A 21,759-nucleotide genomic window follows, 5' to 3' on the forward strand; every position below is an offset into this window, starting at 1 on the left:
CACCATAAGAGCACTTTTTAAACTTTTTTTCCCACCCTTTTTAACTGAAACTTTGAGGGAGGCTTTTAACTTTAAAAAAAACTATGAAATCTAAAAATCACAAAACAACATTTTGTGTAACAGTTTGGAAAATCAAGCAAATTGAATTTAAATACCTCTCGGAAAATTATATTGTTGTTACTTGTAATGCGAAATGACTTATTTGAATTAAAACTCAAGTTTCGATAAATAATTAGTCAATTTGCTAGTTTCAAAGAAAAATTTAAAGACAGTCCTTCTATTTGAAAAGTTCATATTATTTTATTTTTATTGATTAAGCTGAGGATATGTTTATTTATTTTATTTATGTATACCAATATCATAAATGTTTAATAAGCCTTCCATTTTTTTAACCTCAATTTCCATTATTTATATTTATTTGGTATATTTTAGATAATCTTTCGTTTTAATATTATCCGTTGCGAGCTGCTTCTGAGTTTTTCTTTTTGGCGAACATAAAAACTCAAAATGTAAAAAAAAAAGTCAGGTGAACCGGATCTGTTCCCACATTTTTTGTTTTTAAAACATCATATTTTGATTTCAAATCCGTTCGTTTTTATTCTATTTTTGAGTTTTTATTTTCAAAGAATCGAACACTGATGTTTTTTATCTTTTCTTTTGGGTGGATGTCTGGTTTCCAAAAATCGTTTTGTTTTTTTTTCATTGAAATATAATATTGGAATCAAAATGAAAATCCGGAGGACATGTAACATATCAAAGTTATAATCTGTGAAATTCGTTGAAACTTACAACATTAAAAATATTTGAATTACAAATCCCAGAGAGTTGATGACGTTTGCCTCCACCACTGTCTCAAATTTGCTCTGAAGCTTCTCAGTTCTTTAGAAAAATTGCCGAAATTGCCTGAGAAATTGAAGTACCGATATAAAAATTGTCAATCTCTCAACTGAAAAAGTATTAAAACAACACAATATTTTATCTGCAAAAAAGTACACAGAGACAAGACGTATCACAGCTGAAAATAAAATAATTAAACCATATTTTCATTTTTAAAAAACGGTATAGAAATGTTGACGACCGTAGCCACGGGACGGAAATGTGTACCGAATAATATTATATAATAGTTATTCAATAATACTTATTCAAAGAAGACATTCAAGATTTTTTTTTCGCCAATTTCTTCCCCTAATCGACCAAAAAACGTGCAAAAACTTACCTGATTATACCAGAATTTTAACAGAAAATTAACCGTTGATCATTGGCAAAAGAAATAATGTCAAGGGCAGTAACGAATGAATATAGCATCACTGAATAATAGAATCATAACAAGTTTTGGAAAAAAACAACTTTTTATACTTTTTGGTAGACATTACTGTGTTAAAAGATCATAATGATCAAATCACAATTCAAGGTTTTTTGGTCAAACATTAAAAATTGGAACACATTGAAAAACTGATCAACTTCAACTGCTGATCATAGTTATGATCGACAATCAAAAGTTTCTAATGACTCAGATAATAAAAAACACGCTTTTGATAAATGGTAACTAGAGAAAAGTTTAAAAAAAAAACGCCAAAAACATAACCATGGTTCAAAAAATTGCAAAACTTGGGCAAGACGTTAAGGCCAAGTCCAAGTTTAGTCCAAGTTTGATCCAATTTTTTCAAACGATGCACAAATCGCCAACCAAAGATAATTCGCACGTAGTGATTTCTAAACTGTAAAAATGAAAACATGTGAATCGTTGGTTCAGTGATTTCGTGCCTGGACCAAACTTAAACGCCAAAAATTTGATGAAACTTTAGACCAAGTGTTGCCCGAGCTTTACCAACTTTGGAACAAAAATTGATATCTCACAGTTGACGTGAGCTGGAAAAAAAGAGGACTTACGAACTAAGGTTACAGGAAACTTCTATTCCCCAAGTATATATTTCGAGATTTCCGTTGTATATGTTTTTCTTTCATAAATCTTCCAAAAATCCATTAACGTTTCAAAAACCTACAAATAATCTTGTTTTTTTGTACTTCCTCGTAAATCCACATCAAAGTCCTAAGACTTTTGAACTATTTCCTAGGTTTTATAGGATGAATAACAGGGACAAACACTTGTGATTTCACTAGTTTTGAATAAGCGGAGGTGTTGTGATCATTGGAAACAACGTGGTATTTTGGATTCGGCACCATTGTGATCTGTCAAGTTTAAATCCGTAGAACTATCTGTGGCTATCTGTGGAAACAAAATGTTAGCACAATATAAAGGTCCCTAAATTAAAACTATGCTTGAAACCACTTTCAAATTGAAACCTACGATAAATCAGAAATCAAAAACCTAAAAGCTAATTCGTACGATTTTACTGATTCGGTGTCCATGATTTTCAAAAATGAGAGAACAACTTTTTTGTTTTGTTTTCCTATTTTGATCAGATGTAACCGATTGATCGTTGAAAACCACATGGTATATTTATTTATGGTTAACGTTAATACTTTGGAAGTTCAAAAATACATAATAATAACCTAGATATATAAATGCGAACTGTTGATCTAAAAAACACCAAAATTTTAGTTTTGTCCTATATTTCAGATTTCAGATAAATTTTTCAGTTCCCAAATGGAAATCGCAGGGGAATCGATGAACAATTTTTGAAAATTTTGATTCTGAAATTTTGAATTTTATCCGTTGTAATGTCCGAATGATGTTGCAAGGCTTAAAGTATATTTTATGCGATAATTCACGGTGAACTTTTTTAAATCCAGTAGCCACGATTATTGAACAGTCTGGTTGACGGTCTCCGTCGTAGGCAGGCGCGTCTTCAGGCGCCTGGTGTGGAAAGTTGTTTGTACCGAATTTGTGGCAGACTCTGCCAATTTATGTGTATTATTAATTATGTTATTTTGATTTCTGTTGGTTTAAAATTACGCTTTTTGATATATATATATTTATTCAAAACGTCGTAACAAAACAGAAAAGTGTAGAATAATCACCGGGAGAAACAAACTTGAATAATTTGAATGATCCTATATATTCAATTGTTCTTATGGCTAAGTCAAATTTTTTCAACTTTCTAGTTTCTATTTGATTTATTGTGTATTATAGTGATCCAAGAATAGAAATCAGAACTTTTTGAAAGCTGATCCTTGTGGGTTTAGGAGACTCCGCTTTTCCTCTAATTTTGTCTTATTTTGTTTCGAAAACTCGTCATCACAACTTTAAAAATCTGTTTCCACACATGTTTTTCTCAATGAGAGTTCATCCGGTTCCTGCTCAATGAGCTTCTGCACTTGTCTCTTGTTCCCAAAAAAATACGCCTACATGTGGCATGCGTCAGATATATAATGCATAATCGAATATTTCCGTCTCGTTTTGGGCAAATGGATAATGAAAGCAACAACAAGAGAAACAAGGGAAATTAATTGATTATCCTTGAGTCGACGTCAGCTTTCACGTCATCTTTGGTGGGTCCACGAGCACCGTATGCTCCAAGTGAATCTTGATTTTATTCTTTCTATCCAGGTAGACATGTAAAAAAAGTATGGAACTTTTGATTGACAATAGACTACGTTCGGTTATTCCCAAGGTTCCGTCACATGTCTGAATGATGTGTGAGAGAGTTATTTGAGAACGTCACCCCCACATAACGTCACTTACGTGACCAGGTGAAATTTTTAAACACAGGTACTTTGGTACTGGTGCTCAGTACAAAGTTTTTTGACTATTTCTCTTCGATCCTTGAATACATGTACTCATTGCTTTGTGGTACTGAAAAAGAAATCCTCAATGCACAGTTTAACAATTTTTGTGTCTTCATAAAAATTAAATTAAAACCAAAAAAAAGTTTTTGATATTTCTTTGAACGTGGAGTGGCACTAGTTTTTCAAAAATTTACAAATGTTTTTAAAAGAGTTTTGAAAATTATTTTGGACAGTTCCGTGCATAAAAAATCCAAGTTATGGCGGAGCCTGCAACTGATTTTCTGTGTCCGGTCGTTTTAATGAAACTTTTAGCTTTTTAGTGATGATGCGGGAAAAAACTTTCGGAAAAGTTGAAATTAAATAAAATAGCAAAAGATTGACACAGAGATCAATAACAAGCTTCGCCCATTTCCTGACTTTTGGTTTATCAAAATCGATGTTTCTTATATTGTTGAGAGTTTTTGTATTTTCCATTTTTAGTCTCACGAATATACTGACCATTACAAAAAAAAAGATAAACGAAAAGGAAAAACCAAGATGTGGGAGGAGCTTATTATTGATTTTATACTCTCGACTTAAAACAATCAAAAATATCTTATTCTCATTAAAAAAAACATTTAAGTTTCAACCCCAAAAACAAAACATATGTTCAACCATTGTGTTCCCTCCGAAATTGGTGGCTCGTGAGCAATGCAATTATGTCCATCTATTTCAGTCACCAGACCGCCCGTCTGTAGATACAACGTCATCAGAAAGTGCCACGTCATCTCTGGAGTCTTCTGACTCAAAAACCTTCTTTTTCCAATTGGTAATTGGTTAACCGATCACATGCTTCTCAATAAAACTTTGAGTGAGTTCAAAACATTGAGAAAAAAAAACAATCTAGTTCCGTGTGTCCTTTCCAAAAACCACTATACGACATTTTTGCAAACTGGTCACCAGCTCCTCCACCCTCACTGCCGCCCAAACTTAATTAAACTTTTAGGGCGTAGTAATAGAAGTGCACTTTTCTCTCTCTCAAGTATATATGTTTTCATGTTTAGTAAACAAGATGAGAAAACAGATTACGTGTGCTCTTGGAGCCACTAGTCACAAGATTCATGTCTCAAAAAGGTCGAGTTTTCCGGCATCTTCTCTATATACTTTCAACTTGTCATATTTATGTTTTTAATGTCAACTTCCTTCTCTCGTCATAGTGTCATCATCATGATCTTGCTTTAATTTCTATTTAATCAAATTTCCACTTTATTTATTTTTTTTCCATTAAATGATATAGAATATACTGTTAATATTTCTATTTTTACCTCTAATAACCTTTTACAAAAAAAAATGTTTTTTGTATTTAATTGGGGGATATCTTTTCGGGCTTTCGTCAGCTATAAAAAATTGTTTGGCTTGGAGGTTCGGAAGTGCCGGCCTTAAAATTCGCTTACGTCAGCCTAACGATTCTAATAGATGCCTCGTACAAACTATAGGACAATTTTTGAAGACAATTTGCACAGACGGCAGCCGGCTAGGCACGGTGAGGCTGGTGAAAAGGCGCCGCCTGACGGTATTTAACAAAAACATAAAACACTGTAGTTTAACCCAAAATGCAGAAATATAGCAGTAGGCAGGCACGACAGATGCTAGGCATGCCGCAAGACTGCTTGCCATGAACATAGGATAAATGATTAAAAAAATAAGTGTTCACTTCACAAGTTGTTCCCCCTATGATTTCATGGTTTCCTTGAAAATCTAGAATTTTAACACATCCGTTTCATGTAATCTCTGTGACGAAATTTATTTCAATTTCTAATTATATATTAAAAATGGTATCAACAAGTCTACGAGATCAGAAACTGATTTCGAGAAGTTTCGAATAAAACTTTAAACGACCATTATCGTCATCGTCTAAGTAGTAATCAAAATTCAGACGAGATATGTCTACTCGATGATTTTGATTTTTCAACTTTGATTTCGGGTTTATTAATTGGGAGCAGTGTTATAATGGACTCTTGAACTAGAGCAAAATGCGATTTTCAAATGTCATTCAGACTAGAAAGGTCTAAATTTAACAGGAAAAAAAAATTCCCATTATCTATTGTTTCCTTTTTCCCCCGGAAACTTACTTTCGACTTGGTATTTTGAGTCTGAATTAGTTCGACCTCTTAAGAACTTTTGATCTACTGCAGTAGGTCAAAATAGTACTCACACTTAAAACTTTTTTCTGAAATCCGAAAAAATGTTCGATGTTCCCTGTTGGAATGACAACTTGACCTACTTCAAATAGATTTGTAAAGAGGGCGAACGAATAAAAAAAACGAAAATTGGTGAGTCTATGACGCAACAAATAATTCGTCTAAAAAGCAAGAGTTTTTGTTCGTTTTTTTTAAATTCTAACTTACTTGACTTTGACTTGCACGTGTGTATAATTTTAAGCTAAAAATGGATCTAGAAAAACATAAATTTTAAAATGTTGAGACTGGATATTCATATTGCACGGAAAAATGGTTTGCCTTAACTTTTGTAATGGAAGAGGGAAAAAAGGAGACAACTGGAAAGCTAGACCCTGCTTGTTTGTGTGGCTGCCTTTAGTACGCGTAACCTTTTTTAGACTGTCAAAATTAAGAACACATAAGGAAACGTCGGTAGAGATGTATGCCGAAACGTGTGCTTAACTAGTTTTGTTCATTCCGAATTTACTTAATCTCCCAATTGTTCTCCTTCCGAGAGCAGTTTCAATACTAAACAAATTGACAAAATCTAATTTTTTTGCCTGTCATTTGTTTTTCCCTTGAGAAAAAACCGCTGCCAAAAAAAAAGAAATTACTCATTTCACACGAGAATTTGTTTATCGTGTCTAGCTCCCTGCTGACCCGGATATTAGCATAATAATTAGTTTTTGTTTGCAAAAACCTGCGCGTTTCGTAAAAGTGCATTTTTCGTTGACAACATGATCAACAACATCATAGGTCACTGTTGATGGCAAATACTGATAAATCCAAGGTTATTTAAGATAAAATGGGGGAAATTGTGTTGGTCCATGTGAAGAACATGATGAGGCTCACGTGTTGAAGAATGTATATAGATATATTAAAATACTCAGAAACAGTAATTTTTTCGATTTCAATTGAATTCATGATTCCATACAGAATTTTACAGTGTTTTTGCAAAAAAAAGTGATATTACCCACTGACGAAGTTTTGCTAGAAATCATCAAAAATTCAATGAAACTGTACAAATATGAGGGAAAAATAATGAACGTCATGCGAGTATGGTAGCTGCATAGTTATGGTCGTGTCAAGACCGGAAAGTATGTTATTCGGTTTATTCTAGCACTGTAGGAAGGATTTTAAATGGTCCCCAAACTGGAGCCACCTTACAGATTTTACTAAAATAATCATGACGTAATAAAAACAATCTTCAAAGTTTTTTTAATTTCTTCTGATGAATGAAATAACTCTGTTTTGCAAAAATTATTACCGTATGCTTCTAAAATAACTGAACACGCACTTTCGGAAGTTTGCAATCTGCAGAGATTTTGAAGCATACTTTAATGAATTCCAGCTAACTTGGTGCAATTTCTCTCAAGATTACCAAAAAATCAGGGAGAAATTACGAATGAAGGTCAACAACTATTCAACAAAAAACACGAACTTTCTATTTTTAATTCCAAATTTGGCAAGAAGAGTTCAACGAAGCTGTTTAGACGCAAACGTCACTAAACTTTTCAACAAAAAAAATTATTTTGGAACTGCGGGGGCACTTCAGAATAAGAGAGAATTGTTGCAGCTTTTCAGTGTCATTTACACTTTCATTTGCTAAATTCTTTACTAAATGTATATATACTTTTAAAAAAAAACTTTTTCCTTTAATGTAGAAAACTAAACTTGCATCATCATTTCGAAGTTTTTGTTTGATTTGTTAAATATTGCGAAAATAGTTTTTTCCTCATTTTTTTATATTTTTAGTTAAGATGATTTATTTGTTTTTTTCTGACGTAATTTCTGTGTACATAGGAGTAGAGCTGGGAAAGTGCAAAGTTTTCGAAATGTTTCGTGGAATTTTGTAATACTAGTTGCAAAATCTTCACATTGTTTTGTTTTTAATCTGGTTTTCGATTTTTTCTTACTGTAGTATATGGGAAACAGTGCATTTTGAACCCGTAATGTTTCATTTTAACAGGTTCTATTTTTCTACATCCTTCACTATATTTGTTATATTCTTTCCAAAGTTTTTGTTTATATTTTGATGTTTATCACCCTCTCTTCTTCAAGATTTAATTTACTTAATCTCTGTACATTTCCCATTTCCGTCGTATTACGTCGAGCGTAATCAGCTTCCATCATCTTCAAATTCCGTTTCCCAAAACGAAAAAAGAATCCAAATTCATGATACCAGTTTGACGTTTTCTCCTTTTTTTCTTGATATAAATATCAATTTAATGAAGTGCTTGGCACAAAACCAATCAAAAAAGAAGTTTCATTCATTATCTGATTTCACATTTGATTCCATAATCCTAATGCATTTTAAAATGAAACAAATAAGCTTTTTCCGATATTTGTTTGTGTTTGGAACGGGCTAGAAAACAAGAAATGGCTTTTGGATTAGGTTCAAATCTTTTTGAATTTGGTTTAGTCTGGTCACATGTTCCATTTAATCGAAAAAAATTATATGAATTTATATAAAATGCAGCAATATGAAATATGGAATATTTAAATATTAAAAACCTAGTTTGATAGTTTAAAACCCTCTGTGATATCAAAACAACAATTCTGTAAAATTCAATTTAAAGTATACCGTAGGGAAATAAATAAATGTTTAGTGTTAGTTTTGATTGAATGTTACTTTTTTTATTTTTCCATCACAGTCGTATTAAAAAAGCAATAGCTTCCGACATCTCATGAGTCCATTTTTAAAAATGGCTCCTGAATTGACTGAAACCTTAAAACTAACGACAAAAAGGAGCTCACGAGATGCCGGTCCCTTTATTGTTTGTGATGATTGTGGTAAAAAACTCGAACGTTTTTTATTGAACTTTTGCTTAAAGCTATAGCTTTTTTCAAAATTTCAACCAGCTTGGATTATGTTCAAAATTAAAACATAATTCGTATAAATTATTAGTTATGCGAACCAGTTTTGTTCGCAGTATGTGAATTGCGCATAAACTTTGAAAAATCCGATTTTAAGAAAAGAAGATTTTCGTGCAAGTTACCTATCCGGCATTATCCTTAAAACTTCTAAAAGGGAAGATTATAACGAAAGTAAAGGAGATTTATGTTTCAAGTAAACTTCACGTATAACATATTGACCGCAATGTTCTCAAAATAAATGTTCATAAACTTTTACCTTAGGCATTGCTAACGTAAGATTAACATATGATCATCAGAACACCAAAATTTGAGTACGCATACAACCCAATTTGTTTCATGTGAGAAAGTTCAGATCAAACATTTGATGAATACGTCTAGAACATGTCTACGAGCCGTGGTATGTCATAAATCAGAATGTAGGTAGTTATATACAACTCGCTTGCAAAATAAAATTAATAATAGGACTACTATAGTCTCAAGCTGCAACGGACCTGAAATCGAAAAAGTATCTACAAAAAAAAACATCTTTTGATCTTTATGATTGCCTGAAAACCGCTGATGTTTAGAAAGAAGTACCTCGAATCGATATGAAACGTTGCTGATTATCAGTTTTCAGAAAAATCATTAGGAAATTCTAAACTATGTCCAGAAATAATATTTACTCTGGCCGAAGCACAAAATTCAACTACATGCATTCATTACATTCTCAAACAATACACAAAAAGCATTTAGTGAGTGCTGGAATTTTCAAGAACAATTTTTTACAACTTGTTTTTGACCGAAACAAGTCAGAGTTTGGTAGGTGACCGCGAAAAATGTTATGACCAAAGTTGTAGTTCTTCAAAATCATACACTGGGCAACTCTGAAACTTGCCAAACAGGGTCAGAAAAGGTTTCAGAGGTAGTCCAGTAGCGCCGATTTACGAGGAAGTTTTCATTTTTCATTGTATCAGGGTGACAGATTTTTTATTTTCTAGTCCACATAGCAAAAGCCAATATGTGAATCTCCTGCTCTCCCGCCCTGGACCAACAGATCTTTGGCGTGACGCCAGTTATCATACAACTAAATGGCTGGCATGTAGGAGAGTATGAGGCAGATCTGAAGATGTATCTACATCTCTGTAATGGAAACACTGTGCTTAATTGGTTCTATGCTTTTGCTAATGAAAAGTTGTTAACAACTTCAGCTCAAGAGCATAACGATTTCGTGGTAAACGTTTTTGCAACTAATTTGGAGTCCATTGGATTTTGTCAACCGCAAAAAAACACTGTAGATCGTCAGATTCCACTACCAAAACTTAAAGTTCAAGTGTACATGTGCGTACTTTGACGTGCTGGTCACCACCGAACACTGTTCTTTTTTGTTTTGTTTTCCTACTTTAAATGGTTTTTTCCAGCATGTAATGATGATCTTCTTACCCCTCCCATCACTTCCTCCTCCTTCTTCATTTTTCTCATTTTTGTCCGATTTCGATTTCATCCTTGGCACCGTGCCACGGCCTGGTGCGGCGTTGCCCTTGACGTGGCATGAGTGAGTGTGAAGGGACAGGGGAGGAGGTTAGATGATGAGTGTTGCCGAATTCAGAAGTTGGAGTAGTGGGACAGCAGCGGGAAAAAGACCAGGCGCGGGAAATTAGTAGCAGCGAGAAGAAGACATACAGATGATGAAGAGATTTTCGAAGGTTGCATCTTTTACCTCATTCACTACAGTTCCCTCATGTTCGCGCCTCCGTTTTTTTTTCTGTCGCCTTTGGGTGTATGGCGGTGACTGCGCGTCAGGCCGTGTCGCCCTTTTCTCAAAGCGCACTGGTTTCGAAACTTCGAGAATTTGAGGTAAAAGGGTTACCGGGTACCGTATTTGGAGAGGAGAATCGTCGTGGAGGGAGCGAATGAATGTAGGTAGAATGAGAGTAATGACCTACTGTTGGGGTGGTCGTAGAAAATGGAAAAGAGGTTACGTTACTCATTTTGTTTACTTGCAAATTTGAAGATGAGAAGGGTTAGATTCTTTATCTTGCATTTTTGCATCTTCGCAGTCCTAGAACACTTCAAAAACTTGTAAACTAATGAGACAACACTCCTAGACATGGTTCTAGCTAATTTAATTCATCAAATTCCAGTGATGAGATCTCTTGGCAATCGTCCAAGATTCTTGTCCAAAACAAATATTAGAGATCGACTTTATTTTGATTATGTCATCATCGAGTAGGTCAGAAAGCTTAGTGGGAGGATCATGTTCAAAAGGAAACTATAAGCTGTGATCAGAAAAAGCCCACGATTTTTTGGATAGTGGGAATGCCTGTAGAATCGACTCCATAATTTCCGAAAAGCTCTGGTGACTAAAATTTAATTCAGCCAGTGCTCACTGTGGACCCATGAAAGCTCGCCTCGTCCTTCTTACCCTTCATCACCTCCGGAAAACGCCCTGGAAAAAGCCCCCGCGACGCCTCGACCGGTTGGAATGTCTAATTTATAACGTTCCAAAAGTGAAATTACTTTTAAACTTATAACATCACACTCTGTAGATCTTCAAGCAGTTGTCAACCAAAAACAAAATACGTGTGAGAATCTGAAAATAACTGAGCTTTTCACATTCCCAAGGGTAGTTGTTATCTACGTAGTAGTTCGTGTATGCGTAAACAATTACCCCCAATTGAACACAGTCAGCATAAAAGCTCCGCCTCCTATTCTGCAAAAGCTTTTCCTTATCACCATTTCTCTGCATTTTGTGCCACAATCGGGTCAGACTCGCGAACTACTTTCAATTACAAACTTTCTTTTTTTGTTGTGTCTAACTTTCCCTTCATTTTACCCGAAACTGAGAAAAATAAAATTAAATGAAAGTGCATTTTTCTTGTCTCTAAACAGATAGGAAATTGAAAATGGTTGTTTTTTCTCTTATCACAGAATGCCTTCGTGTTTATTGATACTGTTTTGATATTTACCAACCTACTTTTTTCTCAAATATCTTTTCTACTTTTTCTTTGTTTAATAGTGGAGTTCTTTTCTGTTTTGTAGAATATTATTCGTTTTTAAACTAGGGAACTTTTTTGTATTCAGTATTCAGTGTTCCCCACTAGTTTGATCTGAGACAAGCGTGTACGGCAAGTCTACAAAACTAGAACAGCTGATTTCGGTATGAACAATTTGAAAAAAGATCTCAAATTGTTTTTGGGAGAAAAAGTTTAATATAAAATTTTTCGAAATGTGATAAGTTCCCGGTAGTATCTTTTACATATATTCCAACAAACATATAACTATCCTTTCTAGCCAAACAAATTCTTTTCTAGACTTACATTACTTTTTGATTTTAATACCAAAATGGCCAGTTTTGTAGATTTGTCACGCACCTCTTTGGTTTTGCCAAATTCTTTAATTCTCAATTAGCATTGCACAGAAATTGTAAGCTTTACAGAAACCTTCTCATTAACTTTTTACTTAACTTATCTATGTTTATGCTTTCTGTGGAAATACTGTATTTATCTTGCTTACTTACACTAGTTGTGTTTATGTTACTTCTTTCCTCATTTTAAAGTTTATCTCATCATTAACTATTATCTGGATTTCGTAAATTATCATTTTCCTTCTCCAACTCCATGACAATCTTCCAATTTTTCCGTTTAGTGGCAAAGTTTCTTCTCATATATTTTATCATATCTGTTTTTTTCCTTTCCTTTACCCTATATCCTTTGCTATCTTTATCCCCTGTAAGCCATATCTTCACTCCGAACATGTTTTGACACCTGCGTCTCCATGTTCGCCCCCGCCCATTTTTGCCATCGGTTCCCCGGGGCGGTCCAAAAAGAAGGCGTGGTTTAGGGATGCGGTGTCTGTGTGTTGTCGTCCCCCTTTCCGTCCTCCTCCACCTTATATCTGATCCTCAATCATTCGAACTCTCAGATTCGTCCAACGAACACATGCAGCTCAAATTCCTTGTTTTCATTTTATTATCAGTGCTACTGACCAGTACAATTGCCCGACCACAATATAAAGGTAACGATTTTTTTACCAATCACATATTCTTATTCAAGTATATTTTTTCAGATATTGATTATAAATTATATGGTGATGGAGACGATGGAGTAGCAGTTGATGCAGTTTATGAAGTTATAAGTGATAAGCCTCCAGAAGGAACACCTACCAAGCATCACCACCACCATCATCACAAGAAAATGTCCAAGTCAAACCGATTGGATCGACTAAGGAGATATCTTAATGATCGACTGTAAACTAGTCGATTTTCAGTCAAATTCCTAGAAAGGAAAATTTGATTTGGTGTTTTCACCTTTTATCTGCATATATTTGAATTCTGTCTCCTTATCCTTTTATCACATATTTCATAGTGTCTTTTTCTATTTTTTTTCTTCATATTCATTTATTTTCAGTCGGTCTTTCGTTTCCTCGCGGTTCACCAGGATCTCACCCATTCCCACCACCTTTCTCTCTTTCTTCAAAAATCATCCTTCTCCGTTCAAATCTTTCCATTGAATGCATAATGCTCTCACAACATCGGTGTCATCAAAAGTTAACCCCTGGATTTTTATATTGTTCTCCTCTACGTTTTTGAATTCAATTCCATAGTTTATCATGTTTAATATCAGATTTCTATTCACAGAAAAATATTTTTATTTATTTATTAAATAATACATTCTTCACTTATTTCCTAAACGTTCAAACGTAAAGGAAAGTGAAAATAAAAAATTGAAAACAAAATTTTTTTGGTCATTTAAACTACATCACATGAACCATATTGTTATCACTCAGAAATAATCAAGCTTAAAACTTTCAAAATATGCTCGAAATTGTTATAGTTGACAATTTATTGTGTCCTCGCGTGACAGACATGCTATGAATCACAAAACTCAAACTAGGTTGTTTTCAAAGAAGACCAAGTTTCATTTTCAACTTTTCTAAGATCTTGGTAAAAATTAAAACAAAAAAAAATTGTCTAAACCATCCATCTTTAGATACAATATTTTTCAAAATAAAGGAAAAGTACACAGACATATATACGGTGAAAGACAGTTGTGTTCTGGCGACCTTGGACGGCTAGTACTATCTGTTGGGATATAGTAATCACAAATATGTTTTTCTCAATCATCAACTACCTTTCCGGATCATCACCGCCACATGACATGACATCATATTTAGAGGTTTCTTTTTGGAATGACTAAGAACAAAAGGAAGAAGCAGTCAATAAAAGTGCAAAGAGCCTACATGTGAATGTTCTGTTTATGTGTGTGCACTGGATCAGATATACAAACTGGTGATGTGTCAAGAGATATCTTGACCTGAACTGACGTTCTTTTTTTTTGTTTTTCACAATAAGTACAATTTTTATCCTATCCGTGAATTTGAAATAAAACGCATTTAACTTACTTACTGGATTAGAGCACCAGTAGGGGTTTTTATCAAAATTTATTCAGAATGAGCCAAGAAGACAAAATATAAAAAAACATTGAAATAGCTTCAAAAGTTTTCAAAGTAGGCCAAATAAAGTCAAATTGTCAAAAAACAATTTTTTTGTATTTTTTGAGAAATTTAAAATAACTATTCGTAGAAGCATTTCTTGGCCAATTGAATTACTTATTATATGTGAAAACTGAGTAATTGCCACTTTTTAACTATAAATAAAAATCCCAAAAATTTTTAAATTTACTATGATATTTGGTCGTCAGGTGTAATTTTAAACAACTCCCCCGTTATGTAAGTAATTTTTCGCTAATCTGAAACTAATTTCTAGATATCGCATTTTGCAGCCAAGCTGTGCAACAATGGCCTTGCAAGACTAATATCAAAAATTGTTGTATTTAGTTAGGTGGCGGCAGAATAACCACGCAGAAGAGAGGTCATTAATTATTTAGAGTGGTAGTATTGGAACGCTTTATCATTTCGTTTTGTTTTATATTTATTTATATGTATTTCAGGTGTAACATCCAAATTTGGCTATCGTCAACGGATAATCTGCAAAAGTCTCCAAATAAATCCTAAATAAAAAGACGCTGAATTGTTGGTTCAAATAGTTTTTATGAAGATTTGTTTAAAAATGATCTTCAAAAATTAATGTTTGTACATTCAAACTAGTCCTACACTTATTATTTGAGCAGCGAAACTTATGAACTGGAAAGACCATCTGAGGAACTGCTAAACTTTGTCTTATCCAGGTTGACTTTAGAAAATCTACAAACAAATTATCTTTGGGCTCGGTGCCCCATCGCAACGGCAACTCGGCTACTTGTCGTCTCCCAAATAAATATATTCTCGCGTTCAAGGGAATGTCTCAAAGATACCCAATTCTGCGTCTCCGTATTATTATTATTTCCTGGTTGGCAACGGGCCAAGTCGACTCCCTTACTCTATTTCTCTTATCAGTGGGTCGAAACGTAAAATGTTGCAATTTGTGGGAAAGAACTGAAAAAGATACTGAGTCGAGGTATGACCGGTCGGGTGGTAATATGTATATCAAGTCATTAATCACAAATAATTTTAGATTTTAAACGTCACACTATTAATGATAACATGGTGATATGATCATTGAGGGGAGGAAAGGAACACGAGATCCACGGGGGCGAAAAAGTGGGATATGAACTGGTTTGAAAAAATTATTTTGGTTCTTGTTTTTCAATTTTTAATAGCTGCTCAGTTTTGGAACTTCCTAAAGAGTATGTGCTTATTTTTACTTTTATTGATTATCATTGACATTGTGAGCACACGATGTACACATCGAGACTCGCGAACGAAGGCAATATGCATTCAAATTATTCGTTTGCATGATGCTCACCGGCTTCACGTTGGTACATTGTGACAATTGAAACATTATGCTCATATTGCGAGTTAATGTAAAAATATTCAATTTGTCTAGAAATACAGAAATTATTATTTTTCTATAGTTTTGTAATTTAATGTTTATTGATATCTTCAAAATGAACCGAGATAGACCCTTTCAAAGTGGATCAATGTGGGGCAGCATTAATAGAGAATATATGGTCACACGTTTTTACACATATCAGATGTGGCATTATGTGAGCCAATTTGAAACTATTTTTGAAACTTTTATAAAATTCTCTAACTTTTTAGTTTGTTTTGAAGTTTATAGGATAAACCAATTTCAAAATTTCCCACAAAAAATGCAACGCCACAATTTGCCGAGTTTTCGGAAAATATAGTTTGGTGTCCATCCCTGTTATAAATTATCAAAACACTATTCTTAAAATAACGTTACAATTATGTGTTTATCTGTCCTTAGAATCACGTTTCCCCTCTTGGCAGTAAGCCAAGTAACCCTCCTACAGTACCCGTAGCTCCTCCCATTTTCCCATTGTCCTATTAAGCAAGAGAGGGAGACAATTCTCTCACCCCTCCTGATTTGATTCAGACCGGTTTAAATTAAAATTAAAAAACAAGTACAAAACAATAGTGAACACGTGAGAGGTCGTTGAGAACGAATGAGTGAGAAGAAACAAGATGAAAACCCTCCTTCTCAACACACGTGGTTTCTTTTTCTCTTCCTTCTTCTATTTTTTGTTGCCAAGAATAGCGCCCACCATGTCGTCGAGGGACGTCACGGCTCGTTGACTGAAAGATCAGAAAAAAAAGGAGCACATATAATGCATATAGTCAGAAAATTACACAATTAATTGTAGTAATCGTTTGGTATTACTTTTTTGGGGGAAAGAAGGTGTAGGGTCTAAAAATGCAATATGGTTGAGAAAGGGACCCATATCAGCTACCAATTTTTGAGCAACATGTAAAATTTTATTTTATATTTCATCGAGCTTTTGCGGCAATGAAACATTCCCGGCAATTCGACCATTGCCAAGTCTGAAAATTTTCGATAATTCGACATTTTTGTCAATTTCCAAATTGTCGAAAATTCCACCCCTTGTAAATATTGCTATTAAAATTCCAATTAAAGAGCACTCAAAAGTTAGAAACATGCAACTCCACCCCTCCCTTATAAGATCTTTGCAAATGTGCACCCAATTGTAAATACAATCAAATTCTGATGTAGTAACTTGATTTCTTGTTGAACTTACAAGAACACTACACACTAAACAGTTTGAATGTAGTCTAGCCAAAGTAGTTCATTAAAACAGCTAAAGATCATACATGAAGCATTTTTAGATTCCTTTCTCTAAGAATGAATAAGGAAATGCTATCTGAAGTATGCTTTTAAACTTCTTGAGTTTGATGGAATCCACTGGAAAAAGTTACAGGAAATATATTGTATTTCAATTTTCCAAGTAGTTGAATTGGTGGAGCATTATGTTTTAAACAGTTCTCCCTTTAAAGGTTGTTAGAATCAAATGTATTCCTGAATAGCGAAAGAAACTGTGACTCTCCAGGATTGCAGTGTTCTTGGCGCGATAGTTCTAGTGTGACAGTACGTCGATGCGACAAGAGTTGCAGAGTTTTCTTCACGGGTTGTTCAAGCCACCCTTGTAAAATGAGTATCTTTTTTATTTTATTTTATTTATTTATATTTATTCATCAGGCAACAATCATAATGATGCAATTACAACAAAGCAGTGAAGTGAAGGAAAAAAGAATGAATAAATAGATATAAAATAATCATTTGGATCTTGTCAGTTAACAAATATCATCAGTTTGTCTTTGAAAGGTCCGTGCCACGCAGTACCAGGGAACACCCGTCCCTCCAAATAATGCAATACGTGAGAGATTACTTATCAAAAAATGAATCGCCGTTCGTTTCGTATATCATTATCATCAGTGGATCTATATCCCTCAATAATGATGAAAAGGTTGAGTGATTTGATAGTCAGAGATCTTTGCCCTCTAAACTACACAATGATCTCATCCAAGGCATTTTTTTGTGCACTTTTTCTGACTTTTGCAACTGGGGTTCCAGGTATTTACTACGGCAAGCAATGTTCTTTGGAAGTGTGAATGGAAAGTTCAAAAACATCAAAGATGGCATTGTCAGATAGAATTCATTCAGGCGCGTGTGACCATGAAATTAAACTGACAGAGACAAAAAAAAGGAAAAAGGGTATGGAAACCCAAAAATGAACAGTTGAGTCAATTTGTCCAGCTGTGAGAGGATCTTCATCTATAGCTAATTTCATTGAATTCGGAAACTAATTTGGCGGAAAATTGTGTTCGTTCTCCTGAGAGTTAAAATTAAACATATTTTTGATAGATTTCTACATGTCACTGTGCCTTCTTTGATCTCTGGAAGCTGTGGCACCACAAGAGTTTTTAGAGTATATCCTGCAGAAAGGGGTCTATTATTCGCATTTTACGAGCGATGTCCCAAAAATCTTCAGATTAAAAATATATACCGTATATTTTCTATTAGTAGTACTGCAGTCTCTAATAGTGCTGCATTTAAACAGGGCTTCGAAATTAGTGCTGCATGCAGCACTAATAGAGAATATATGGTAACTGGCAGAAAATATGAAGTCCCGGCCCAAAATATAAGATCGCTGTGAGTTCACGATGCTTCTCTCAGGAACCACGCAGCATTGAAACTGTGGATACACCTGGTTATTTTCTTTCACGAGGAACCATTTCGCAAGTTAGCTAACAAAATGCCAGTACGTCTAGTTGCCGCCAGTGAAATTCGTGTTTTGACCTGAGATAAATTAGCGGCCATAATAAATGTATTGTCCGAATGAAATGAGAACACCTGTACACATTAATTACCTCTCTAACACTGCCTTCCCTAGCAGTCTGCTGCCCGACAAACAAAACCGTACACCGGTTTTTTATAAAATCACACATCTTCTTCGAAACAGGAACTTCCTCACCCGGAAAAAAAGAATTCACAAATGAAAGTACAAGTGTACTGCACAGCTGGAGATAACCGGCTGACTGCCGAAACAAATTGCGTTTCGTAATGTTTCAACAACTTTTGTTTCATTTTCTTCGATGTGGGTAAACATCTTTTGAGATAAGAAATAGTAATTCCTCGTTGAAAAGTACTTCTAGAAATGAAAATTTGAGGGGTTTCATAAATAAGATAAGCAGTTAACCAAATAAAAAATTGAGCTTAAGTGGAGCAAATGCTGGTAAACTTCAATCCAAAATTTTTCCGTCTAGTCCATAACTACTTTTGAGATAGAATTGCCAAAAATTGTTTTTTCCAGACATTTGGAGATTTTCAGGATTTTTCGGAGTAGGAAAACATTCTGAAAGCTTTTTCATTTTGAAAAAAAATTTTAATTGTTTTGTTCGAGTTTTCAAGTACTTTCTTGGAATTGATGGTTGGAGGCTCACTAGATTGGATTGGAGACTGGAAAGAGGCTCACGACACAAGGGCTCTAGGTGAGACATTTACAGCAATGATTACAGCCGGGTGAACCGGAACAGGAGCGCCTCTTGCTCTATTTGTGCCCTCCTCGATTGCTGCGAAATTGTGCCGTGCCTTTGTCGAGTGCTCAACTTACAGTATTCAGATAAATCTTTTGATTATAACTTTAAATAAAATTACTTTTTTCAATAGAATATTTTTTTAGAAATGGGTATAATGTTCAGATATTCTCAAAATTCTATCTCTGTAATCATCTAATAGTTTAAAAGGCACAATGAGCACTATAAATGCATAAATTTCTGAACTCTTTGTCAAGGTTTTTTATATTGCAGTTAACCAACACCTTTATCTAACAGTCATTCCAGTTGTCAATGAACAATTTATGATTTCAAGAAATTAAACATCTAAAGGTGTTTCATCAATGATAAAGATTGTCACGCTGTTAACCGGGAGTATTAAATTGCGTAAATGACGTATTATCGAATTCCTGAATCATACAAACACTGGTCTTTCGATCATGAGGTTCAGTTTAAATATTGTGTATGCACTATTGAATAGGGGGAATTTTATCAAACTCTTGGCATCTGAAACGGAATAAAAAATGGTGATAAGTTGTTGTTTGAAACATGAAATAATTGATGGACTGGAAAAATCGTCAACCTGCTCGAGGCAATCTACGTGATCACAACAATTATAAGAATGGGTTTTAATAATTTTCCCTCGGACCATTTCCCACCTTTAAAAAATTGAATATACATATATGCAGGCCTAAAAACAAAAATTGTTCAAAAGAGAGAGAGAAAGAATACAATTTTTCAGAAAATGCACATGAATTTGGGTGCATTTTTTCTTCCTAAAAATAAACTAAGTCAGATTTGAGTTGAAGTATCCCTAAAAGCTCGAAGCTTACTGCTATACTGTCTATCAAAAAAAACACGTTGTTCTTATTAAAAATGTTCTTCTTTGTGTTCTGATCCATAATTTGTATGAGACCCGACTATAGTAGGTCGGAAGTCCGGAACCGAGATGAACAACTGAAAATAGAATAATATCTTGTACTTTATTTCCAATTTTTCATTTCCTATGTGTCTTGTATTGTACTGAATGATGACAAAATATTCCAATATTGTTTCAATTTGGAGTGGATCTCAACATTTTTTTACGAAATTCGAGAATATTCTATTTCAGACGTTCTTAAATCATTGAGATCATGCTGGATCAGAAGATGAAAAACCCCGGAGACAGTTCTCAAAATAACTAGAATCATTTGGTCGGGGGCGTAATTGCAGACGGATTTTTGGTGAAATTTTGAATTTTCAGAAACTTCACGTTTGATCTTTTCCACACAAAATGCAGATGTTGTTGGTATAATCAGTGAACTGGAAACATGAAATGAACCGGAGTTCGCAAGTCACATAGAAGTTGAAGAGTATTCCAATTTTAGGTTTTTCTTTTCAAATAAACCAAAACCTTTGACCGGTGTCTTTAGACCATGAAATTTCGCAAATTTCATAAAATCAAACAAGGAAAATGATGAGAAAAAGATATTTTTGTGAAAAGTTACGAAATCAGGTTTACTTAATAGTAGTAGCCAGGAATGTTGGTATTGTCCCTCCAACGGAAATGGGGGTCATTTCAATTGTCATCATGAGTCATAGTTTGACAACTTTCTTATTTTGAAATTTGTAATTATACTACATCATGTTTTCGAAAAAAAATAGGAAGTTAGAAAAAATGGGAAATTCCTAATGGAAAATTAATTAATTTACATGAAAGTTTTGGATTTTCAGAACTACACGGATCAAATAAAATACAGTGAGGTGTAGCTATGGCAGTTTTGGAAATTGCTGAAATTGACGATTACCGAATGTTTCTGGCAATATTCAAACCTATGTATATCTAGAATTTTTGAAATTAAAAAAGTTAATCATTGGGGAATTTTCAGGCTGGCCAGAATAGTTGTAAAATTAGCTAAAAGCACAAGCACTCCATACAAACTCAATAATTGCCGAAATGCTCTAATCGACGCACTTTTGAACTATCTCATTTTGGGTTTTTGAGTTTCAGTTTTAACCATTTTTGAGTTTAGCATTTTGAGTTTAATTTCGGTAGAATTTAATATTAGATTTGAAAAAGGCGATTGAGCCTACATTTTGTGATATTGTAAATATCTGAGAGTCTCAAGCGTGCTGAAATTTCAGATGTTTTTCAATCGTGCAGTAAAAATTAAAAAAAAACAATTTATTTTAGAATTTCTAACAATTGCTCGCGCCCCAACACTGCATCAAAAATACCATATCAGGCAGACTGGGTAGCTTTCAAATCATTTTCCAGTTTCTATCAATTTCATCAACACTTCGCACAAGTATTCTTTTTCGTCTCTGTTTTTGCTCTATCCCTGGAAGCTTTGAAAAACGCGAATAAGAAAATGTTACATTACAGACATTTTACAGTGAAATGTGGAAAACCTATTGTCCTCATGTTCAGGGATCAAACTGGGATGGAACACTCAATCTATCATTATACTTTCGGTTCCACCTGAACTCCTACTTTTTGATCTGTAACATATCAAGCGAATGTAATCTAAAAGTACGCCCATTAGAACATACCGTCACACATTTTGATTTTTTATAGTTTCAATAGCTACGTGAGTTTAGCAGCTTTATTTCTCCTAATTTTCACTATTGCGATTGGAGAAATGATTACCTCACTGCCTACTAA

General features: G+C 34.1%; 1 protein-coding gene across 1 annotated transcript; it reads left to right on the forward strand.

Annotated features, from left to right (window-relative positions):
- Positions 1–12,677: 12,677 nt before the first annotated feature.
- On the forward strand, positions 12,678–13,253 carry F58H10.1 (Neuropeptide-Like Protein; the record flags this gene model as incomplete). The annotated part of the gene is made up of 3 exons (NM_059750.4): positions 12,678–12,758; positions 12,810–12,990; positions 13,151–13,253. The coding sequence occupies exons 1-3, from the start codon at positions 12,683–12,685 to the stop codon at positions 13,251–13,253; spliced, it is 360 nt and encodes a 119-aa protein (NP_492151.2). The 5' UTR covers positions 12,678–12,682.
- Between the last annotated feature and the right edge of the window lie 8,506 nt (positions 13,254–21,759).

Source organism: Caenorhabditis elegans, chromosome I (genome assembly GCF_000002985.6).
Source record: "Caenorhabditis elegans chromosome I".
Classification (NCBI taxonomy): Eukaryota; Metazoa; Nematoda; class Chromadorea; order Rhabditida; family Rhabditidae; genus Caenorhabditis; species Caenorhabditis elegans.